Source organism: Phyllobates terribilis, unplaced genomic scaffold (genome assembly GCF_046119375.1).
Source record: "Phyllobates terribilis strain yellow unplaced genomic scaffold, ASM4611937v1 Scaffold_2__4_contigs__length_985480577, whole genome shotgun sequence".
Lineage (NCBI taxonomy): Eukaryota > Metazoa > Chordata > Amphibia > Anura > Dendrobatidae > Phyllobates > Phyllobates terribilis.
In genome coordinates this window covers 953,689,301-953,715,239 of record NW_027362762.1, presented here as the reverse complement: position 1 = coordinate 953,715,239, position 25,939 = coordinate 953,689,301, and the positions used below count along the sequence as shown (strand labels likewise).

At 44.6% G+C, this 25,939-nt stretch overlaps 1 protein-coding gene across 2 annotated transcripts in view; it reads right to left on the bottom strand.

The window, feature by feature from the left end:
• The window catches only part of ARHGAP31 (Rho GTPase activating protein 31), a 203,220-nt gene that overhangs the window by 18,555 nt on the left and 158,726 nt on the right, over positions 1-25,939 (bottom strand). For both annotated transcript variants that reach the window (XM_073668582.1, XM_073668581.1), the window contains exon 7: positions 19,560-19,755. In XM_073668582.1, coding sequence (XP_073524683.1) covers positions 19,560-19,755 — 196 coding nt within the window. The remainder of the gene's footprint in view (positions 1-19,559; positions 19,756-25,939) is intronic.

Below are 25,939 nucleotides of genomic sequence, written 5' to 3'. Positions count from 1 at the left end.
ATTAGTTAGGGCCACGAGTTGGGGCCCGTACCCAGAGCAATAAAGAAGAATTGTTTGCAGATTTGCAAATGGAACAAGATCCCTCAAGATGTCTTGAATACCCGAGTGGCTTCATGGCCCCGTCAGTGCGGTGCAGTAATTAAAGCAAGAGGTTATGCTACAAATTACTAAATTATGACACTGTAAGCGATGGATTACTCTCTATGTTGTGATCAATAAATAGTTTATACAAAACTTTTGGCAGTCAGTTTTCTTTAATTAAAATGACCAGACCTGTATTCAAAAGCATTGTGGATAAAATTAAGGTCTCGCATGATGACAACTTCATGGACTTTCAATTCATCACCGGGTAAATGGCATCATACCAACCAGACAGACGTAATCACAAAAAAAAAGCAAAACTTTTGGTCGCCACTGTAGTTCTTTCTGCAAAGGAGCTGTAAACCCCAAACAGTCTCTTTGCTTCATTTCAGATGCAAAAATTATTTGATTGAAAAAAAGTCTACACGCCCTTAAAACATGACAGGTAAGGGGAAGATTTAGCTTCAGAAACAAGCAGATTAAATATGGCCTTGGGATTCTGTGTACTAGGTGAATAGTAAAACTCTGAAATATTGTGTCGCATCCTCCTCCTGGAGATTAGGACAAATCATTCTGCTGGATATTACCGGAAATTATAATCCTCTGAACACTGCAGATATTATACTACACATTAACATTCATTAAGAAAAAAAAAGGAAAATGCTGAAATGAAAAACTGTGAAGCAAAACCATCAGTCATGGTGCAGTTCTCCACAGTGACCTGAAGGTGGCAGCATCTGACCACATTAAGTGCTGTGCTGCATTGCGTAAGGCAAAATACAAAGGAAGTTTCTTTCTGTCGGATACAGTGCAGCAAAAAAGCAAAATTCTCCAGGATCGCAGCATGAACTCTGGGGGAACAGTTAGTTATGTAAAATTTACACTGCAGGGGGCAATCAAGCCTATAGGTAGAGGCCATACCCCTACAAGGATGACTACAGAGACACATAAACAACAATGTATTTACTGTAAGGAAGTACAAAAGTCTGCACTGGTTAATATATTTTATACAAATATTATATATTTTCATACAGAGTTCCGAATCCTCAACATAGAAAGTCAAAGTACTGAGGAATATGTTGGCGCTATAGAAATAACATTATTATTAATTATTATTAAATTCTATCTGCCTGAAGACACCACTAGGGGGAGCTCACTGCATACAAATTTTCAAAGCTCTCATTAGAATGAATGGGACCAATATTAATACAGATGCCCAAAGCTCCCCCTAGTGGCAGCTGAATTGACTGCTCTTAAATTATAATTACAAATTGCTCAGTTGGGGGCAGGAGGAAGAGCTGTAAAGGGTGGTTGGGTTGGTGTGTGTGTGGGGGGGGGGGGGCGACGATTGTATTATTTGTAAACTATATGGGCATATTAAATTAGCACTATATGTGAGTGTTGCGGTCGCTATATGGCTGAATTATATGATCACTATATGCAGGGCCGGCTCCAGGTTTTTCTGGGCTCCGGGCGAAAGAGTCTCAGTGGCCCCTTTAATACATACCAGGATTCATGATGCACAGATACCGCAGAGAAATATATATATATATAGTACAATGCAAAGATTTCACTTCTTACATTACATGAGCGATATCTATTGTAAATTCCACAATAGCGCAGAAACCGGCGAATCGCTCCATACAGAATACTGGCCCCCATAAAATGCTCCATACAGGAGACTGGCCCCCATAAAATGCTCCATACAGGATACTGGCCCCCATAAAATGCTCCATACAGGATACTGGCCCCCATATAATGCTCCATACAGGATACTGGCCCCCATATAATGCTCCATACAGGATACTGGCCCCCATATAACGCTCCATACAGGATACTGGCCCCCATATAACGCTCCATACAGGATACTGGCCCCCATATAATGCTCCATACAGGATACTGGCCCCCATAAAATGCTCCATACAGGATACTGGCCCCCATCTAACGCTCCATACAGAATACTGGCCCCCATATAACGCTCCATACAGGATACTGGTCCCCATAAAATGCTCCATACGGAATACTGGCCCCCATATAACATTGCATACGGAATACTGGCCCCCATATAACGCTCCATACAGAATACTGGCCCCCATATAACGCTCCATACAGGATACTAGCCCCCATATAAGGCTCCATACGGAATATTGGCCCCCATATAAGGCTCCATACGGAATACTGGCCCCCATATAAGGCTCCATACGGAATACTGGCCCCCATATAAAGCTCCATACGGAATACTGGCCCCCATATAAGGCTCCATACGGAATACTGGCCCCCATATAAGGCTCCATACGGAATACTGGCCCCCATATAAGGCTCCATATGGAATACTGGTCTCCATATAAGGCTCCATATGGAATACTGGCACCCATATAAGGCTCCATACAGAATACTGGCCCCCATATAACGCTCCATACAGGATACTGGTCCCCTTATAAAGCTCCATACAGGATACTGGTCCCCTTATAACGCTCCATACAGGATACTGGCCCCCTTATAACGCTCCATACAGGATACTGGCCCCCATATAATGCTCTATGCAGGCTGTTACCCCCCACATAATGCCCCATACAGGCTGTCCCCCCCTTATAATGCTCCATGCAGGCTGTTACCCCCCACATAATGCCCCATACAGGCTGTCCCCCCCCCTTATAATGCTCCATGCAGGCTGTTCCCCCCACATAAAGCACTATGCAGGCTGTCCCCCCCCCCTTATAATGCCCCATGCAGGCTGTCACCCCGCCTCTTTATAATGCCCCATGCAGGATATACCCTCCCCTCTTTATAATGCCCCATGCAGGATGTCACCCCCCCTCTTTATAATGCCCCATGCAGGATGTCACCCCCTCTCTTTATAAGGCCCCATGCAGGATGTCACCCCCCCCCATATTATGCCCCATGCAGAATGTCACCCCCCCCCCCATATTATGCCCCATGCAGGATGTCACCCCCCCATATAATGCCCCATGCAGGATGTCACCCCCCCCATATAATGCCCCATGCAGGATGTCACCCCCCATATTATGCCCCATGCAGGATGTCACCCCCCATATTATGCCCCATGCCTCCATACATTAAAAAAAAAAATCCAATACTCACCTCACTTCTCACCTGCTGCAGCTGCTCAGGTCTGGACTCCAGGGTCGCCAGCATCTTCCCGCTCTGCGCTCCCTGTGACGGCTCAGGCGCGGTGGAAAGACGTCACCGCACCCTCTGACCTGAGACGTCACAGGGAGCGCAGAGCGGGAAGACAGCGGATCTGCGGAGGCACGGGGAGAGGTAAGTATCCGGCTGCTGGGGCCCTGAGCAAGCGGGACAGAAGGGCGGGCGCTGACACCGCTCTCCCCCGCCCATAGCCCGGCGGGGTGCGCGACCGCCAGTGGGCCCCTCTGCCTGCTCAGGGCCCCGGCACTTGCCCGGGTGCGCTGGGTGCTGACGCCGGCCCTGATATGGTATTATATTTGCAAAATGTAGAAAAATGTTATGAACAAAATGCTGCAGTATTACTGGCACTACATGCTGGTATTATATAAGAATGATATGGTCCTATTATATGGGGATAATATGGACAAAATTATTTGAACACTATATGACAGTGTTTTAGGCACTATATGGTTGTTTTATTTAACAACATTTCATAGTTACTATACGGGAACATTTTATAGGACACCATGACAGTATAAATTGAGAGCTATATGGCAGCATTACAAGAGCATTAAGTGGGAGTATACGGTGATGGAATGGAAGCATAATGGCAATATTAATCTCCATTCTCCTTACAAAACAAATAAATATAACAGGGGCTCCCACTATATGGCAGTAGTATAAGGACAATAGCTGGCAGTATTAAATGGGAACTCTTTGGCAGTATTATATGAACATTATATGGCAGTATTATATACGCATTATATGGCAGTATTATATGAGCATAATATGGCAGTATTATATGAGCATTATATAGCAGTATTATATATGAATTATATGGTAGTATTATATGAGCACTATATGGCAGCATTACATGAGCATTATATGGCAGTATTATATCAGCATCTACTATATAATTGTCTTATCCCGTCTGTCTGTCTGTCTGTCTGTCTATCTGTCTATCTGTCCAGGAAATCCCGAGTCACTCATTGGTCCAGCAGCGGCCAATCAGCGCCGCGGGATTTCAGAAAAAAAATGGCGGCCGTTAGCGGCTCATCTGCGGGACGGAGCTCAGCGGCGTTGCAGCCGGGAGATGGCGCCCAAATCGGTGATTGGTCGCGGGCAGCAGCAGCGACCAATCAGCGATTTTTAACACAAATGTCCGGACCTTTGTAACACCATGCGGATACTGTGGGGACATCAGTGGCTAGGGTGTGAAGGGAGGACCGGGGAGCGGCGCTGCGGGTCGGGATACTTCTGCTGCGAGCAGTCGCTCATGTCCCGGGTTCTCGCAGCGGAAGTATCCGCACAGGCAGCGGCGCTCCCGGTCCTCACTAATACGATTCCGCTCCCCGCTCCTCACCAATACGATTCGCTGATTGGTCGCGCTCTCCGCATGCGACCAATCAGTGATCTTGGCGCTAAAGTTAAACACCGCTCTGCTGATTGGTCGCGGCCGCTGCCCGCAACCAATCACCGATTTGGGCGCCACATTTAAATAGCGGCCGCGACCATTCACCGATCTTGCCGCCACATTTAAACACTGCTGTGCTAATTGGTCGCGGACGCCAGCCGCGACCAATCAGCGAGCTTGGCGCCAAATTTAAACAACGCTCTGCTGATTGATCGCGGTCGCCGGCCATGACCAATCAGCAGTATTGGCGCAAAATTTAAACAACGCTCTGCTAATTGGTCGCGGCCGTCAGCCGTGACTAATCAGCGATTTTGGCGCCAAATTTAAACACCGCTCTGCTGATTGGTCGCGGTTGCCTAACGCGACCAATCAGCGATTTTGGTGCCAAATTTAAACACGCTCTCCAGTCCTCACTAACACGGTTCGCAGATTGGTCGCGGCCGCCGCCCTCGACCAATCACCGATATTGCCGCCAAATTTAAACACCGCTTTGCTGATTGGTTGCGGTTGCCGAACGCGACCAATCAGCGATTTGGGCGCCAAATTTAAACGCCGCTCTGCTAATTGCGCCCCGTCGGCCGCATACCTATTCTAGAATACCCGATGTGTTCGAATCAGGCCACCATCTAGTTACATATAAGTATCATATGGACACTAAAGCGTAGCACTATACCGCAGTATTATATAGGCAGTAGAGTTGAGCAAAATGTGCAGGAACTTTGTCCAGCAGCCACATTGGTGGTCCGTTGTTACCACGCCAGAGCCCTGCAAACCTCCTTTTACTGCCTGGCATCCCCAACTCTTTCTTTGATTAGTCGGCCTCCTGGCATGACATCACGTCAGAACGACTATTCTGGTGACCGTGGACTACCAATGTGGTCGCCGCTGAACCAGGGTCCTGTAAATCGTTTTGCTGAACTCAGATAGGCACTGTATTACAGTATTATATAGAGCACTGGATTACAGTATTATATAAGGCACTGGATTACAGTATATCGGGCACTGTATTAATGTATTATATAGGGCAATGTATTACAGTATATTAGGCACTGCATTATAGTATTACATAGGACAATTTATTACAGTATTATTGTATATTGGGCACTGTATTACCGTGTTATATAGGGCACTGTATTACAGTATTATGTAGGGCAATGTATTCAGTATATAGGGTACTGTATTACATTATATAGAACACTGTATTACAGCATTATATATATAGGGCACTGTATTACAGCATTATATATATGGCACTGTATTACAGCATTATATATAGGGCACTGTATTACAGCATTATATAGGGCACTGTATTACAGTATTATATATAGGACACTGTATTTCAGCATTATATAGGGCACTGTATTACAGTATTATATATAGGGCACTGTATTACAGCATTATATAGGGCACTGTATTACAATATTATATATAGGGCACTGTATTACAGCATTATATAGGGCACTGTATTACAATATTATATATAGGGCACTGTATTACAGCATTATATAGGGCACTGTATTACAGCATTATATATATGGCACTGTATTACAGCATTATATAGGGCACTGTATTACAATATTATATATAGGGCACTGTATTACAATATTATATAGGGCACTGTATTACAGCATTATACATAGGGCCCTGTATTACATCATTATATAGGGCACTGTATTACAATATTATATATAGGACACTGTATTTCAGCATTATATAGGGCACTGTATTACAGTATTATATATAGGGCACTGTATTACAGCATTATATAGGGCACTGTATTACAATATTATATATAGGGCACTGTATTACAGCATTATATAGGGCACTATATTACAATATTATATATAGGGCACTGTATTACAATATTATATAGGGCACTGTACTACAGCATTATATATAGGACACTGTATTACATCATTATATAGGGCACTGTATTACAATATTATATATAGGACACTGTATTTCAGCATTATATAGGGCACTGTATTACAGTATTATATATAGGGCACTGTATTACAGCATTATATAGGGCACTATTACAATATTATATATAGGGCACTGTATTACAGCATTATATAGGGCACTGTATTACAATATTATATATAGGGCACTGTATTACAGCATTATATAGGGCACTGTATTACAATATTATATATAGGGCACTGTATTACAATATTATATAGGGCACTGTATTACAGCATTATATATAGGGCACTGTATTACAGCATTACATAGGGTACTGTATTACAATATTATATATAGGACACTGTATTTCAGCATTATATAGGGCACTGTATTACAGTATTATATATAGGGCACTGTATTACATCATTATATAGGGCACTGTATTACAATATTATATATAGGACACTGTATTTCAGCATTATATAGGGCACTGTATTACAGTATTATATATAGGGCACTGTATTACAATATTATATATAGGGCACTGTATTACAGTATTATATATAGGGCACTGAATTTCAGCATTATATAGGGCACTGTATTACAGTATATTGGACACTGTATTGCAGTATTATATAGGGCACTGTATTACAGCATTATATAGAGCACTATATTACATTATATAGGACACTGTATTTCAGCATTATATAGGGCACTGTATTACAGTATGTTGGGCACTGTATTACAGTATTATATAGGGCACTGTATTAGATTATATAGGACACTATTACAGTATTATATAGGACACTCTATTACAGTATTATGAAGGGCACTGTATTACATTATATAGGACACTGTATTTCAGCATTATATAGGGCACTGTATTACAGTATGTTGGGCACTGTATTACAGTATTATATAGGGCACTGTATTAGATTATATAGGACACTATTACAGTATTATATAGGACACTATTACAGTATTATGAAGGGCACTGTATTACATTATATAGGGCACTGTATTTCAGCATTATATAGGGCACTGTATTATATAGGGCGCTGTATTACAGCATTATATACGGCACTGTATTACAGCATTATATAGGGCACTGTATTACATAATATAGGGCACTGTATTATAGTATTATATAGGGCACTGTATTACAGCATTATATAGGGCACTGTATTATATAGGGCACTGTATTATAATAGTATTATATAGGGCACTGTATGGGAGTATTTTGTGAAGATAATAGATAAAATTTGCAATGTTGCTCTCCACTGTTCTTCCTAAACAAATAAATAAAACAGGGTCTCCCACGCATTTGTGCAGGATCCTCCACGGACCTTGGTTTCTTCCCGTTTTCTATTATTTATTAGTATTCATTAAATTCCAGTAAGAGCCCTTTATAGATTCCAGTTGATAATGTTCTGCGCACGGTTTCGGCTTTATTCCGGAATATCTCCCGGTGTACATGAAGCGTGGAGCGTCGCTGTGTGTTTGCTGCCTCCAATTAGATTTCCCTTGTGCCCGCGATGTGTTTCTTCCAGAGAGTAATTAACGCCGGAGATCAGAGCTATTGTGTTCCCACTTATTGTTCCTGGGTAATTAGAGCAGATGCCCACGGTGCCGCCCGTGTCCCACTTCCATACGCCAGCGATAAGATCTCCACTCTATATACTGCATGTATGCACCCAGGTAAACACTATGCCCTATCTGACAGATCTGCCCCATCTACCCTCGCACATTCCTCATCCTACCTCGTCCCCGACATTCCACAAATTCTGATTCCAGAACACAATGGAGATTGATTGAGATACAAGTCAAGGTCTGAGCTGATGGAAGCACCTGGTATGTCTACCTCCACAATGCCTCAATGGTGCCGCACTGCTGGGGGATGGTCCGGACCCCTATACACAGGAACAGGTCGTATGACGAAATATACCCAGGTTATACCAGCATGACCTATGTTACTCTATACAAGAAGATGTAGAATCATGTGCTGAAATATACACAGGTTATACCAGCATGACCTCTATCACTATATACAAGAGCATGTATAATCATATGCAGAAATATGCCCAGGTTATACCACCATGGCCTCTGTTACTATATACAAGAAGATATAGAATCATATGTCAAAATATACCCAGGTTATACCAGCATGACCTCTATCACTATATACAAGAACATGTATAATCATATGCAGAAATATACCCAGGTTATACCAGCATGACCTATGTTACTCTATACAAGAAGATGTAGAATCATGTGCTGAAATATACACAGGTTATACCAGCATGACCTCTATCACTATATACAAGAACATGTATAATCATATGCAGAAATATACCCAGGTTACACCACCATGGCCTCTGTTACTATATACAAGAAGATGTAGAAGCATATGTCAAAATATACCCAGGTTATACCAGCATGACCTATGTTACTTTATACAAGATGTAGAATCATGCCAAACTATACCCAGGTTATACCACCATGGCCTATCTTACTATATACAAGACAATTTAGAATTATATGCCGAAATATACCTAGGTTACACCAGCATGGCCTATAATACTACATACAAGAAGATGTAGAATCATATGCCGACATATACTCAGGTTATACCACCATGGCCTATGTTACTATATACAGGAAGATGTAGACTCATATGCCAAAATATACCCAACCACCAGCCCTTTAAATGTTCCTTACACTGCGAGCACACATGGGCAACATTCACTACTGAACACTGTGGCGCTTGCAATGAAGGATTACGTGCCAGCGTTAGGATGTACTTTGTGGGTGGTGTCAGTGTGCTCTACACTCCAGTCCCAGTGACAAAACAGCAGCAGCCCCAGGATCTCCTGTGATCTATATGCCCAAGCCCCAGCGTCTCCTTTCATGTATATGCCCCAGCCCCAGCGTCTCCTGTGATGTATATGTGGCACCCCAGGGGTCTGGTTTCCACGGTAACAGCAATGTTATGTCTGAGAGCAGGTGGGAGGTCTCTTGGTCAGGGATCCGATGCATGCCACACCTCCTGCCCAGTCTTGGGAGGGGAAGAACTTCCCCTATATAAACCTAGGGCTGAGGCAGGGTTAGTGAGTAGAGAAGAAGTAGAGACAGAGAAGAGAAGCAGATATAGGAGAAGAACATCAGGAGCTCTGTGGGAGCAGTGCTATAAGGAGTCAGGGGCTGGCAGCTGCAGAGCTCGCCCTGACTGAGAAGCTATCACCGGACCCGGAGTCCAAGGCTGTGGGGACTAATCCTTACCCAGCAGCAGAAACCGCCAGGCAGGGGATTTCAGGTCCTCTGGCCAAGAAACCCGAAGGCACGGTCACACGCGTGGGACCAGCACCGCCGTCGTGGAGCGGACGCCACTAGAAGGCCCCGAGTCACCGGCCATACGGGTGAGCACCACACGGTACACTCAGGGACGTGGGCTACTTATACCCGCCTCTAGCAAGGTAGCCAGAAGAGTACAGTCAGTTTGGGAGGCCTACAACTCCGCCTGGCCAGGGGAGATCCCATCTGCTCAAGGACTGACCAGGCCCCAATCGCTAGCCAGTACTCCGGGAGGGTCTATCTTTATCACCAGTAAAGACCCTGAACTACACCGCATCGTCTCTGAGTGATTCCTGCTACCCCCATCATCCACGTCGGCTGCCCTGAGGCCATACCCCTCCCGTTGGGGGTGATACTATCACGCTGCACAATCCTACCACCGGCCTCAGCGGTCTGCCCTGCAGCGGCAGCTCCTTCGCTGCATTCAACGGGTGGCGTAGTCGTCCAACATCTACCGCTAATACAACGCCACTTAGTCTGACTCCCTGGGCACGGACCGGGTCACCGCCACGAGACTACAACCCTCAACAGATCCGGCTCCGGGTAAGCTCCTGCATGCGCAACGCTGTGCGACACAGGCCCAGGGGTGCGTCAACTTTGGCGTAGTCGGCAGGATCTCGTGCCCGCAACCACCGGGTACTGCGTGCCTGAAAAAGACTGTTCAAACTTACCAGTGGTGAAGATTCCCGCCATCCGTGGAGGTTTCCCGCCATCCAGCGCCATCTTCTACCTTCTTCCCGCCATCCGCAAAGTTTTCCCGCCATCCGGCGCCATCTTCTGCCTTCTTCCCGCCATCCGTGGAGTTTTCCCGCCGTTGGACGCCATCTTGAAGACACCGCGCGGGAAGAAGAGGGGCGTGGACTCCGAAAGCGCGCGAGAACTGAAGCCCCGCCTCACGTCCGGACGTTGCGTAAGGTCCTGGAAGGAGCCCAGCAGACGCCGACGTCACAGGAGCGCGACGGAAGGTCCTCAACCCTGACGATCCACTGCGGAGCCGCGGCCTACGGAAGAGGATCATCGCAAGGTAGGCCACGGTCCACTAGGGGGGAGGAAGATGTCGGATACGGAGGAGAGCTTCACTGCCTCAACCCCCGCCAGCGCCACCGCTGCTGCAGTCATGCCTTTCACCATGCCCTATATCCCGGGAGCGGCCTGGCTACCCCAGTACTCAGGGGAGTCACATACCCTGCATGACTTTAGAGAAAAGCTGGATAGCCTCTTCCAGGTGTATCCCCTCACAGAAGAGCAAAAAGTGAGCATCCTGGTGGCCCAATTAACCGGGGCAGCCCAAAGGGAGGTAAAGTCCTGGCCACCTGGGGGGAGGACTGTTGCAGGGATACTAACCCGGCTGAGGGACACCTTTGATACCCGCACCTCAGCCGAGATCAAGCTTAGATTCTACGGGTGCAAGCAGCGAGCACACGAGAGTATAAGGGACTATGCCCTGAACCTACAAGAGGCCCTGAGAGCCATTAAGCAGACTGACCCTGACAGCGTGGGAGACGAGGACAGGCTGTTGACTGAACAATTTATAGAGGGTTTATATTGCAATGCCCACCGAACCCAGTTGCGGGCAATGGCCTTACAGGACCCTCATCTGGGATTTGCACAGTTCAAGGACAGAGCCATCCGGGTGCTCCGAGAACCGGCACCAGGTGGCGTTGTGACCCACAGACGCCCCACTACCACTTACCACCAGGAGGCGGCGCCCTTGTCGGCAGGGCCTGTGGGAGCTGATGCGCAGGCTTTGAACAATGACCCGGCTCCAGACCTGCACCATCAGGTCCAAGAGCTAGCTAAAAGCGTTGCCGCGCTAACCCGAACTGTGCAGTCTTTACAGGTTTCCACTCCAGGGAAGATCCAGCTGGCATCCGGACCGGAGGACATCCCGTGGCGTCGACCAAGGAGGACCCCACCGGCCAGAGGAAGACCCAGCGACCGATACAACGAGGACGGACAACCCATCTGCCGCCGCTGAAATCAACCCGGACATATGGCAAGGTACTGTCCTTTAAACTGGCACAACCTGGGGTAGAGGGCCAAACCCCAGGAAAAAGATCATCAGGCCCATCGAACTGGCGCGACAAATATGTGGGAGGACGTCCAGTCTTGCCTGTGGTACTGGATGGCATCCCTATGAGTGCCCTACTGGACACCGGGTCACAGGTTACCACTATCCCGTACGTGCTCTTCAAGCAGTACTGGAATGACTCGGATATCACCCGCTACCCTGACGACGATTTGAGTATCATCGCCAGCAATGGTCAGCCCGTGCCACAGATTGGATTTAAAGAGGTGACCATTAAAATCGGTAGAGTTGAACTGGCGGCACAGGGACTGATCATTGTAGACATTGACAAGCACGAGAGTCACCCAAAGATAACTCTAGGAACTAATGTAATTGAAAATTGTCTTGCAGAGGTGATTTTCCTTTTACAGCAGGTTGCCAAGAACGCCAGCTCCGGCCAGCAGCGAGTGCTCCAGAAAGAGATCCGGGCACTGATGCGACGGCAACAGATAGAACTCTCCGGAGGTGAGATTGGTAGCGTAAGAATGTGTGACCCTTTCCCTATTGCCATGCCCCCAAAAAGTGAAATGATGATTTGGTGCCGGGCAGCTATTGGTCTGAGAGGTAGAGATTACCAGGCAATGGTAGAACCAGTTTACTCAGACAGTAGGCCCACCATTTTGACAGCACGGGGGGTGGTCAATGTACGCCATGGGAGGGTGCCCGTTCGCATAATAAATATCGGGAAGAGGGAAGTGTACCTGCCCCAGTATGCCACGCTAGCCAAATTGTATACCATCAATCAAAATTCCATACAGTCCGTAGAACCCTTGCCTCCATCTTCCCCGGAGGAAAGTAACGGCTCTAAGGAAACAATGGAGGACTGGTGTCAGCAACTACATTTGGGTACTGACTCCACTCCCTCACACCAGAGACAGGGAGTCTATCGGGTGGTTCAAGAGTACGAGAGAGTGTTTAGTAAACACCCGTTAGACTTCGGGCGAGTCAAGGGGGTAGAACACCACATCCCCACGGGAGACCATCTTCCCATAAAAGAGAGGTATCGACCCGTACCCCCTGCACACTACCAACACGCCAAGGGGATGCTTAGGGACATGAAGGAGGCTGGGGTGATCAGGGATAGCTGTAGCCCCTGGGCAGCTCCACTAGTCTTAGTCAAAAAGAAAGACAACACCATGAGGATGTGTGTAGATTACCGGAAAATCAACCGTATCACACACAAGGATGCGTACCCCTTACCAAGGATAGAGGAGTCTTTGGCTGCTTTAAGATCTGCTAACTTCTTCTCTACCTTGGATCTCACTAGCGGGTACTGGCAGGTTCCTGTAGCAGAGGCGGACCGGGAGAAGACCGCATTCACCACCCCGATGGGACTTAGCGAGTTTACCTGCATGCCGTTCGGACTCTGTAACGCACCAGGAACCTTTCAACGATTAATGGAGTGCTGTCTGGGCCACAGAAACTTCGAGACGGTCCTGTTGTACCTGGACGATGTCATCGTATATTCCAAGACTTATGAGGACCACCTGAAACACCTGGCGAAAGTGTTCGAAGCTCTGGCAAACTACGGCCTAAAGGTAAAACCCTCCAAGTGTCACCTCCTAAAACCAAAGGTGCAGTACCTGGGACACGTGGTGAGCGCTGACGGAGTGGCTCCCGACCCTGATAAGATCACCGCAATTAAGGAATGGCCAAGTCCCTCCAGTGTAAAGGAAGTGCGGCAGTTCCTCGGGTTGGTAGGCTATTACCGCAGATTCATCCCCGGTTTCACCAAAAAGGCAGCTCCTATGCAGGACCTCCTGATAGGCCAGTCCCGGAAGGCCAAGAACCAGAAGCCGCCCTTCAAATGGGAGAAGTTAGAAGAAGAGTCCTTCCGCCAGCTGAAGATGGCCCTCACGGGGGATGAAATCCTGGCGTACCCGGATTACAGCCAGCCCTTTATCCTCTACACCGACGCAAGTAACATCGGGCTAGGAGCCGTGCTGTCCCAAATCCGGCAGGGGAAAGAACGAGTAATCGCTTACGCCAGTCGAAAACTGCGACCCACCGAAAGAAACCCTGAGAATTACAGCTCATTTAAGCTAGAGTTCCTGGCAGTGGTGTGGGCAGTCACCGAACGCTTTAAGCACTACCTCGCTTCTTCCCGGTTCACCGTGTACACGGATAACAACCCGTTGACACACCTGGACACGGCAAGACTCGGTGCCCTGGAGCAGAGATGGATGGCCCGTCTGTCCAACTACGAGTTCACAATCAAATACCGGGCAGGACGCTCCAATACCAACGCGGACGCCCTGTCCAGGATGCCAAACCTACCGGACGTAGGAGAAGATTCAGAGGGACTGGAAGAAGTCGAACTCCCCGCGTTCCACCGTCATGGGACTATCCAGTATTCCCATCGGGTAAGGAGTAAGCAAGCCGCTACGTTTAACCCCTTGCCTCACTACAACTGGGAGGAAACGCAAGACAGTGACCCTGCCGTCCGACTGGTGAAGGAGATGCTGACTCGGCCAGATGCTCGCCTTGACCCAGACGCTCCGGAGGAAGCCAAACAACTGTGGGCTGAGAAGAGTCGACTGTTCCTTTACAAGGGGAAGTTGTGCCGCAGAATGGTTAACTCCCGGACGCATGAACTAATCTGGCAAGTAGTGGTGCCACGAAGAGACGCAGCCATGGTGATGGAGGCATACCACGACGGGGCTGGACACTTCGGGTGGAAGAAGCTGGAGTTCCTGCTGCGCGGGCGGTTCCACTGGGTAGGCATGAGGGGAACCATCGAGAGGTGGTGCAGAGACTGTGGCCCGTGCAACCTAAGAAGGAAGGACCGTGCCAGCCAGAAGACCCCCCTTCAGTCCATCGTCACCAAGCAGCCGTTGGAACTGGTAGCCTTGGATCATGTAAAACTGACCCCAAGCAGAAGTGGCTACGTCTACGCGTTAACCATTGTGGATCATTACTCCCGGTTCTTGGTTGTCGTCCCCGTTAAGGACTTAACAGCTCAAACAGCAGCTAGAGCCTTCCAGCAGCACTTCTGCCGTCCACACGGGTACCCGGACCAAGTGCTGACGGACCAGGGACCTGCCTTTGAAGCGGAGGTCTTCCAGGAATTCTGCAATCTGTATGGCTGCCGGAAGATAAGGACGACACCCTATCATCCGCAAACTAATGGACTTTGTGAGAAAATGAACCAGGTGGTAATGGATCTTCTGAAAACGTTGCCCCTGGAAGAACGCAGTCTGTGGCCTGAGAAGCTGCCCGACCTGGTGGACCTATACAACTACATCCCTGTAGGTTCCACCAACTGTACCCCGGCTTACCTAATGAGGGCAAGGCCTGGTAAGCTACCTGTTGACCTGGAGATGGGAGTCCTGACACCCGAGGACACTTCACCGGAAGCAGACTGGGACACAGAGAGGCAGCAGCAGTACCGGAAAGTACAGGAGAGCGTGGAGCGAAGTCTCTGTCTCGCTAGGGAAAGACAAGAGAAAACTTACAACCAGTATGCTCCCGCTGTTCCCCTGGTACCCGGAGAGCAGGTCTTGAAGAGGAAGAGACGACTCCACAAGTTGGACGACCAGTGGGAGAAGGACCCGTACACCGTACTGCCCTCAAGCCACGACAACAAAGGTTTGTACCATCAGTAAAGACGGAGGGGAAACCACAGCCATTGTATCCCGGGATCACCTGAAGAAGTGTCCCGAACAGCTACGGAACCCAGAAGGAGAGCAAGAAGACCCTCGACCCGTAGAGGAAAGGGAAGATATGGTTAGTACTGTGCTCGGAGACTTCCCTCGGTCCTGGACTCAAGTCAATGGTGCAGTTGTGGTACCCGTACTCACCTTCCTCCAACCAGCATCCCAAGCACCTACGGAGCAACAGGTAGAGCTGGAAGAGCAGCCGGTCCAGGAGGCAGAAGACTCCACACAAGCAGAACAGGAGGATCAACCCTCTGCTCATAGTGAGCCTGCCGTACCCCTAGTGAGCCAAAGAGCCCGTAAACAGCTGCCCAGTTTACCCTTGACAGCTCCTACACCCTGTAGTTCAGGGCCAGACAGTCAGCTCCGTAGGTCCACTAGGGCCACTAGAGGCCAGTTACCCGCACGTTGGAGGATTTGAAGTGTTTAAATTGTTTTATTGAGGTCACCTGTCTGTTACTTGTAAATAATTATGTGTTTCTAGTTATTTTTAGGAGTCCTTGGTGGGTTTACCGGGAATCCTTGTACAATTGGTTGGAGCGTAACCTAGGAATGGACTAAAGACTGTTAAGGACTCGGGGCAGGACAGACCCCTACCTGGTTACGTCTCCCTGTTTTGGTGAAATGGACACCTTGCTTTTCTTCAAAATTGCACCCGGTTGCGGACACGCCGTAACCATCTTTATGTGTTTTTCTTATTGTATTATTATTGTTTATACCTTGTTATGTTTTTCTAAAAATATGTTTAGTCCCGGAGTACTAAATTTCACTAGGGGGGAATGTGACACCCCAGGGGTCTGGTTTCCACGGTAACAGCAATGTTATGTCTGAGAGCAGGTGGGAGGTCTCTTGGTCAGGGATCCGATGCATGCCACACCTCCTGCCCAGTCTTGGGAGGGGAAGAACTTCCCCTATATAAACCTAGGGCTGAGGCAGGGTTAGTGAGTAGAGAAGAAGTAGAGACAGAGAAGAGAAGCAGATATAGGAAAAGAACATCAGGAGCTCTGTGGGAGCAGTGCTATAAGGAGTCAGGGGCTGGCAGCTGCAGAGCTCGCCCTGACTGAGAAGCTATCACCGGACCCGGAGTACGAGGCTGTGGGGACTAATCTCTACCCAGCAGCAGAAACCGCCCGGCAGGGGATTTCAGGTCCTCTGGCCAAGAAACCCGAAGGCACGGTCACACGCGTGGGACCAGCACCGCCGTCGTGGAGCGGACGCCACTAGAAGGCCCCGAGTCACCGGCCATACGGGTGAGCACCACACGGTACACTCAGGGACGTGGGCTACTTATACCCGCCTCTAGCAAGGTAGCCAGAAGAGTACAGTCAGTTTGGGAGGCCTACAACTCCGCCTGGCCAGGGGAGATCCCATCTGCTCAAGGACTGACCAGGCCCCGATCGCTAGCCAGTACTCCGGGAGGGTCTATCTTTATCACCAGTAAAGACCCTGAACTACACCGCATCGTCTCTGAGTGATTCCTGCTACCCCCATCATCCACGTCGGCTGCCCTGAGGCCATACCCCTCCCGTTGGGGGTGATACTATCACGCTGCACAATCCTACCACCGGCCTCAGCGGTCTGCCCTGCAGCGGCAGCTCCTTCGCTGCATTCAACGGGTGGCGTAGTCGTCCATCATCTACCGCTAATACAACGCCACTTAGTCTGACTCCCTGGGCACGGACCGGGTCACCGCCACGAGACTACAACCCTCAACAGATCCGGCTCCGGTTAAGCTCCTGCATGCCCCAGTGTCTCCTGTGATGTATATGCCCCAGTCCCAGTGTCTCCTGTGATGTATATGCCCCAGCGTCTCCTGTGATGTATATGCCCCAGTCCCATGGTTTCCTGTGATGTATATGCCCCAGCGTCTCCTGTGATGTATATGCCCCAGTCCCTTGGTTTCCTGTGATGTGTATGCCCCAGCGTCTCCTGTGATGTATATGCCCCAGTCCCTTGGTTTCCTGTGATGTATATGCCCCAGCGTCTCCTGTGATGTATATGCCCAGGTACCATGGTTTCCTGTGATGTATATGCCCCAGCGTCTCCTGTGATGTATATGCCCCAGTCCCATGGTTTCCTGGGATGTATATGCCCCAGCGTCTCCTGTGATGTATATGCTTCAGGGTTCCCTGTGATGTAGATGATTGGGAAAAAGGGGGGGGGGGGATGTGAATAAAAATGAACTTTTATTAGATTATTAATAGATAAGATTACAACAAAAGTACATACATCCTGGTAAGGATGTATATTGAGTCACAGTTGATATGTTATTAAATATTATTAATCACTGTGGCCCATAAGAGTCCTGATAGAAAACTAGACAGCAAAGATATTAATGATTATGGTCTCCTAACCAATGGTTGGGTTTCATATGTCTATAATATAAAATCTCAGACTTGATGCCATATTTGTAATGTAGAAGGGATAAGTAATATGATTCAGCAACTCCTATGAAGTGTATGCCCCAGCATCTCCTATGATGTGTATGCCCCAGGGTCTCCTGTGAGGTGTATGCCCCAGCGTCTCCTATGATGTGTATGCCCCAGCGTCTCCTATGATGTGTATGCCCCAGCATCTCCTATGATGTGTATGCCCCAGCGTCTCCTGTGATGTGTATGCCCCAGCGTCTCCTCTGATGTGTATGCCCCAGCGTCTCCTGTGAGGTGTATGCCCCAGCGTCTCCTGTGAGGTGTATACCCCAGCGTCTCCTGTGAGGTGTATGCCCCAGCGTCTCCTGTGAGGTGTATGCCCCAGCGTCTCCTGTGAGGTGTATGCCCCAGCGTCTCCTGTGATGTGTATGCCCCAGCGTCTCCGGTGATGTGTATGCCCCAGTGTCTCCTATGATGTGTATGCCCCAGCGTCTCCTGTGATGTGTATGCCCCAGCGTCTCCTATGATGTGTATGCCCCAGCATCTCCTGTGATGTGTAAACCCAAGAATCTCCTATGATGTGTATGCCCCAGCGTCTCCTATGATGTGTATGCCCCAGTGTCTCCTGTGATATATATGCACCTGTCCCAGCATCTCCTATGTGATGAATATACAGCAATCTTGGGATCTTGTATGTGCTGTATATGCTGCAGCCCTCATATGTCATATACATGCTCCAACCTCAGTGTCTTCTATATGATGTATACACCACTCTCGGTGTCTCCTTTGTGGTGTATATAGAGCAGTCTCAGTGTATCGTAAGTGATGTATACACAGCAGTCTCATTGTCTCCTATGTAATGTATACAGCAGTCTCAGTGTCTCCTATGTGATGTATACAGCAGTCTCAGGGTCTCCTATGTGATGTATACAGCAGTCTCAGGGTCTCCTATGTGATGTATACAGCAGTCTCAGTGTCTCCTATGTGATGTACACAGCAGTCTCAGTGTCTCCTATGTGATGTACACAACAGTCTTAGTGTCTCCTATGTTATGTACATACTGCAACTCTCCTACTGCTTGAGCTCTATACATTTTACGTGAGCAGTGATGAATTTCCCACTTTGAGGAGACCTGCAGTACAATATACATCTGTGTTCATAGCTTACTCCTGCAAGTTATTTTCCAAATTCATTGCAAAGAGATGACTGCGCTCCAGACCGATGCAAATCTTATAAAGCAGCTGTGAGTAGCAACATCATCCATACCACCTAACATCACACCTCACCTAAGAGAACCTGCTCCAGCCGTTATATTAACTGTTTGACCAAATATAGAAGGTTCATTTCTAGTTGATCATTTTGTATGGCTGCAAATGATGGTATAAATATCCAAATGGACCCGGGCAGAAAAAAGGTTCCCCATCCCTGAATTCTATAGAGAAGATGCTAAGGTTATACCAGTTGATTATATAAGGAAGTTGTGGTGGATTTGACACAGATAGACCCAAAACATTTCAGAGCATATAAAACACAATAAATGTCATTCAGTTCTAGAATTTCAAGCTTACTTGTTTTCTGGTAGATCTATGACGGTGTGGAATAAAGTGCCTGTGACCGGGACAATCTCTGGTAAACTGTTCTCTCTTCTTTCCTTCCTGGCAGGGTGCGTGGCCGATAAACTACGGGCTTGAGCTTCTTCTAAACTAACCAATTTCATGGGGAGTGATCCAGATGGCAGGGTCATACTCTTCACTATCCGGCAATCTGGAGGAAAGGAAGACATTATATGTGACCATATAGTTATATTCTTGTATATAGGAGCAGTATTATAGTAGTTATATTCTTGTACATAGGGGCAGTATTATAGTAATTATATTTTTGTACATAGGAGCAGTATTATAGTAATTATATTCTTGGACATAGGGGCAGTATTATAGTAGTTATATTCTTGTACATAGGGGCAGTATTATAGTAGTTATATTCTTGTACATAGGGGCAGTATTATAGTAGTTATATTCTTGTACATAGGGGCAGTATTATAGTAGTTATATTCTTGTACATAGGAGCAGTTTTATAGTAGTTATATTCTTGTACATAGGAGCGGTATTATAGTAGTTATATTCTTGTACATGGGGCAGTATTATAGTAGTTATATTCTTGTACATAGGGGCAGTATTATAGTAGTTATATTCTTGTACATAGGAGCAGTTTTATAGTAGTTATATTCTTGTACATAGGAGCAGTATTATAGTAGTTATATTCTTGTACATAGGGGGCAGTATTATAGTAGTTATATTCTTGTACATAGGGGCAGTATTATAGTAGTTATATTCTTGTACATAGGAGCAGTATTATAGTAGTTATATTCTTGTACATAGGAGCAGTATTATAGTAGTTATATTCTTGTACATAGGAGCAGTTTTATAGTAGTTATATTCTTGTACATAGGAGCAGTATTATAGTAGTTATATTCTTGTACATAGGAGCAGTATTATAGTAGTTATATTCTTGTACATAGGAGCAGTATTATAGTAGTTATATTCTTGTACATAGGAGCAGTATTATAGTAGTTATATTCTTGTACATAGGGACAGTATTATAGTACTTATATTCTTGTACATAGGGGCAGTATTATAGTACTTATATTCTTGTACATAGGGGCAGTATTATAATAGTTATATTCTTGTACATAGGAACAGTATTATAGTAGTTATATTCTTGTACATAGGGGGCAGTATTATAGTAGTTATATTCTTGTACATAGGAGCAGTATTATAGTAGTTATATTCTTGTACATAGGAGCAGTATTATAGTAGTTATATTCTTGTACATAGGAGCAGTATTATAGTAGTTATATTCTTGTACATAGGAACGGTATTATAGTAGTTATATTCTTGTACATAGGGGGCAGTATTATAGTAGTTATATTCTTGTACATAGGAACAGTATTATAGTAGTTATATTCTTGTACATAGGGGGCAGTATTATAGTAGTTATATTCTTGTACATAGGGGGCAGTATTATAGTAGTTATATTCTTGTACATAGGGGGCAGTATTATAGTAGTTATATTCCTGTACATAAGGGCAGTATTATAGTAGTTATATTCCTGTACATAGGGGCAGTATTATAGTAGTTATATTCTTGTATATAGGAGCAGCATTATAGTAGTTATATTCTTGTACATAGGGGGCAATATTATAGTAATTAAATTCTTGTACATAGGAGCAGTATTATAGTAGTTTTATTCTTGTACATAGGAGCAGTATTATAGTAGTTATATTCTTGTACATAGGAGCAGTATTATAGTAGTTGTATTCTTATACATAGGGGGCAGTATTATAGTAGTTATATTCTTGTACATAGGAGCAGTATTATAGTAGTTATATTCTTGTACATAGGAACAGTATTATAGTAGTTATATTCTTGTACATAGGGGGCGGTATTATAGTAGTTATATTCTTGTACATAGGGGCAGTATTATAGTACTTATATTCTTGTACATAGGGGCAGTATTATAATAGTTATATTCTTGTACATAGGAGCAGTATTATAGTAGTTATATTCTTGTACATAGGGGGCGGTATTATAGTAGTTATATTCTTGTACATAGGGGCAGTATTATAGTACTTATATTCTTGTACATAGGGGCAGTATTATAATAGTTATATTCTTGTACATAGGGGCAGTATTATAGTAGTTATATTCTTGTACATAGGAGCAGTATTATAGTAGTTATATTCTTGTACATAGGAACAGTATTATAGTAGCTATATTCTTGTACATAGGGGGCAGTATTATAGTAGTTATATTCTTGTACATAGGGGGCAGTATTATAGTAGTTATATTCTTGTACATAGGGGGCAGTATTATAGTAGTTATATTCCTGTACATAGGGGCAGTATTATAGTAGTTATATTCCTGTACATAGGGGCAGTATTATAGTAGTTATATTCTTGTATATAGGAGCAGCATTATAGTAGTTATATTCTTGTACATAGGGGGCAGTATTATAGTAATTATATTCTTGTACATAGGAGCAGTATTATTGTAGTTTTATTCTTGTACATAGGAGCAGTATTATAGTAGTTATATTCTTGTACATAGGAGCAGTATTATAGTAGTTGTATTCTTGTACATAGGGAGCAGTATTATAGTAGTTATATTCTTGTACATAGGAGCAGTATTATAATAGTTATATTCTTGTACATAGGGGCAGTATTATAGTAGTTATATTCTTTTACATAGGGGCAGTATTATAGTAGTTATATTCTTGTACATAGGAGCAGTATTATAGTAGTTATATTCTTGTACATAGGAGCAGTATTATAGTAGTTATATTCTTGTACATAGGGGCAGTATTATAGTAGTTATATTCTTGTACATAGAGGCAGTATTATAGTAGTTATTTTCTTGCACATAGGGAGCAGTATTATAGTAGTTATATTCTTGTAAATAGGAGCAGTATTATAGTAGTTATATTCTTGTATATAGGGGGGCAGTATTATAGTAGTTATATTCTTGTACATAGGGGCAGTATTATAGTAGTTATATTATTGTACATAGGAGCAGTATTATAGTAGTTATATTCTTGTATATAGGGAGCAGTATTATAGTAGTTATATTCTTGCACATAGGGGCAGTATTATAGTAGTTATATTCTTGTACATACGGAGCAGTATTATAGTATTTATATTCTTGTATATAGGGACAGTATTATAGTAGTTATATTATTGTACATTGGGACAGTATTACAGTGGTGGCCAAAAGTATTGGCACCCCTGCAATTCTATCAGATAATACTCAGTTTCTTCCTGAAAATGATTGCAATCACAAATTCTTTGGTATTATTATCTATTTTAATTTGCTTGCAAGGAAAAAACACAAAAGAGAATGAAGCAAAAATCAAATCATTGATCATTTCACACAAAACTCCAAAAATGGGCCGGACAAAAGTATTGGCACCCTCAGCCTAATACTTGGTTGCACAAACTTTAGCCAAAATAACTGCGAACAACCGCTTCCGGTAACAATCAATGAGTTTCTTACAATGCTCTGCTGGAATTGTAGACCATTCTTCTTTGGCAAACTGCTCCAGGTCCCTGATATTTGAAGGGTGCCTTCTCCAAACTGCCATTTTGAGATCTCTCCACAGGTGTTCTATGGGATTCAGGTCTGGACTCATTGCTGGCCACCTTAGAAGTCTCCAGTGCTTTCTCTCAAACCATTTTATAGTGCTTTTGGAAGTGTGTTTTGGGTCATTGTCCTGCTGGAAGACCCATGACCTCTGAGGGAGACCCAGCTTTCTCACACTGGGCCCTACATTATGCTGCAAAATTTGTTGGTAGTCTTCAGACTTCATAATGCCATGCACACGGTCAAGCAGTCCAGTGCCAGAGGCAGCAAAGCAACCCCAAAACATCAGGGAACCTCCGCCATGTTTGACTGCAGGGACTGTATTCTTTTCTTTGAATGCCTCTTTTTTTTCCCTGTACACTCTATGTTGATGCTTTTTCCCAAAAAACTCTACTTTTGTCTCATCTGACCAGAGAACATTCTTCCAAAACGTTTTAGGCTTTCTCAGGTAAGTTTTGGCAAACTCCAGCCGGGCTTTTTTATGTCTCGGGGTAAGAAGTGGGGTCTTCCTGGGTATCCTACCATACAGTCCCTTTTCATTCAGACGCCGTCGGATAGTACGGGTTGACACTGTTGTACCCTCGGACTGCAGGGCAGCTTGAACTTGTTTGGATGTTAGTCGAGGTTCTTTATCCACCATCCGCACAATCTTGCGTTGAAATCTCTCGTCAATTTTTCTTTCCCGTCCACATCTAGGGAGGTTAGCCACAGTGCCATGGGCTTTACACTTCTTGATGACACTGCGCACGGAAGACACAGGAACATTCAGGTCTTTGGAGATGGACTTGTAGCCTTGAGATTGCTCATGCTTCCTCACAGTTTGGTTTCTCAAGTCCTCAGACAGTTCTTTGGTCTTCTTTCTTTTCTCCATGCTCAATGTGGTACACACAAGGACACAGGACAGAGGTTGAGTCAACTTTAATCCATGTTAACTGGCTGCAAGTGTGATTTAGTTATTGCCAACACCTGTTAGGTGCCACAGGTAAGTTACAGGTGCTGTTAATTACACGAATTAGAGAAGCATCACATGATTTTTCAAACAGTGCCAATACTTTTGTCCACCCCCTTTTTTAGGTTTGGTGTGGAATTATATACAATTTGGCTTTAGGACAATTCTTTTTGTGTTTTTTTCATTGAAGACAAATTAAATGAAGATAATACCAAAGAATTTGTGATTGCAATCATTTTCAGGAAGAAACTGAGTATTATCTGACAGAATTGCAGGGGTGCCAATACTTTTGGCCACCACTGTATAGTAGTTATATTCTTGTACATAGGAGCAGTATTATAGTAGTTATATTCTTGTACATAGAGGCAGTATTATAGTAGTTATATTCTTGTATATTGGGACAGTATTATAGTAGTTATATTCTTGTACATAGGGAGCAGTATTATAGTAGTTATATTCTTGTATATTGGGACAGTATTATAGTAGTTATATTCTTGTACATAGGAGCAGTATTATAGCAGTTATATTCTTGTACATAGGAGCAGTATTATAGTAGTTATATTCTTGTACATCGGGGCAGAATTTTAGTAGTTATATTCTTGTACAAAGGAGCAGTATTATAGTAGTTATATTCTTGTACATTGGGGCAGTATTATAGTAGTTATATTCTTGTACATAGGGGCAGTATTATAGCAGTTATATTCTTGTACAAAGGAGCAGTATTATAGTAGTTATATTCTTGTACATTGGGGCAGTATTATAGTAGTTATATTCTTGTACATAGGAGCAGTATTATAGTAGTTATATTCTTGTACATAGGAGCAGTATTATAGTAGTTATATTCTTGTACATCGGGGCAGTATTATAGTAGTTATATTCTTGTACATAGGGGCAGTATTATAGTAGTTATATTCTTGTACATAGGAGCAGTATTATAGTAGTTATATTCTTGTACATCGGGGCAGTATTATAGTGGTTATATTCTTGTACATAGGAGCAGTATTATAGTAGTTATATTCTTGTACATGGGGGCAGTATTATAGTAGTTATATTCTTGTACATCTGGGCAGTATTATAGTAGTTATATTCTTGTACATAGGAGCAGTATTATAGTAGTTATATTCTTGTGCATAGGGGGTAGTATTATAGTAGTTATATTCTTGTACATAGGGGGCAGTATTATAGTAGTTATATTCTTGTACATAGGGACAGTATTATAGTAGTTATATTCTTGTACATAGGAGCAGTATTATAGTAGTTATATTCTTGTACATAGGAGCAGTATTATAGTAGTTATATTCTTGTACATAGGGGCAGTATTATAGTAGTTATATTCTTGTACATAGGGGCAGTATTATAGTAGTTATATTCTTGTACATAGGGGGCAGTATTATAGTAGTTATATTCTTGTACATAGGGACAGTATTACAGTAGTTATATTCTTGTATATAGGGGGCAGTATTATAGTAGTTATATTCTTGTACATAGGAGCAGTATTATAGTAGTTATATTCTTGTACATAGGGGCAGTATTATAGTAGTTATATTCTTGTACATAGGGGGCAGTATTATAGTAGTTATATTCTTGTACATAGGGGGCAGTATTATAGTAGTTATATTCTTGTACATAGGAGCAGTATTATAGTAGTTATATTCTTGTACATAGGAGCAGTATTATAGTAGTTATATTCTTGTATATAGGGGGCAGTATTATAGTAGTTATATTCTTGTACATAGGGACAGTATTATAGTAGTTATATTCTTGTACATAGGGGCAGTATTATATTCAATATATTCTTGTACATAGGGGCAGTATTATATTCAATATATTCTTGTACATAAATACAATTCTTCTTCCCTCATAA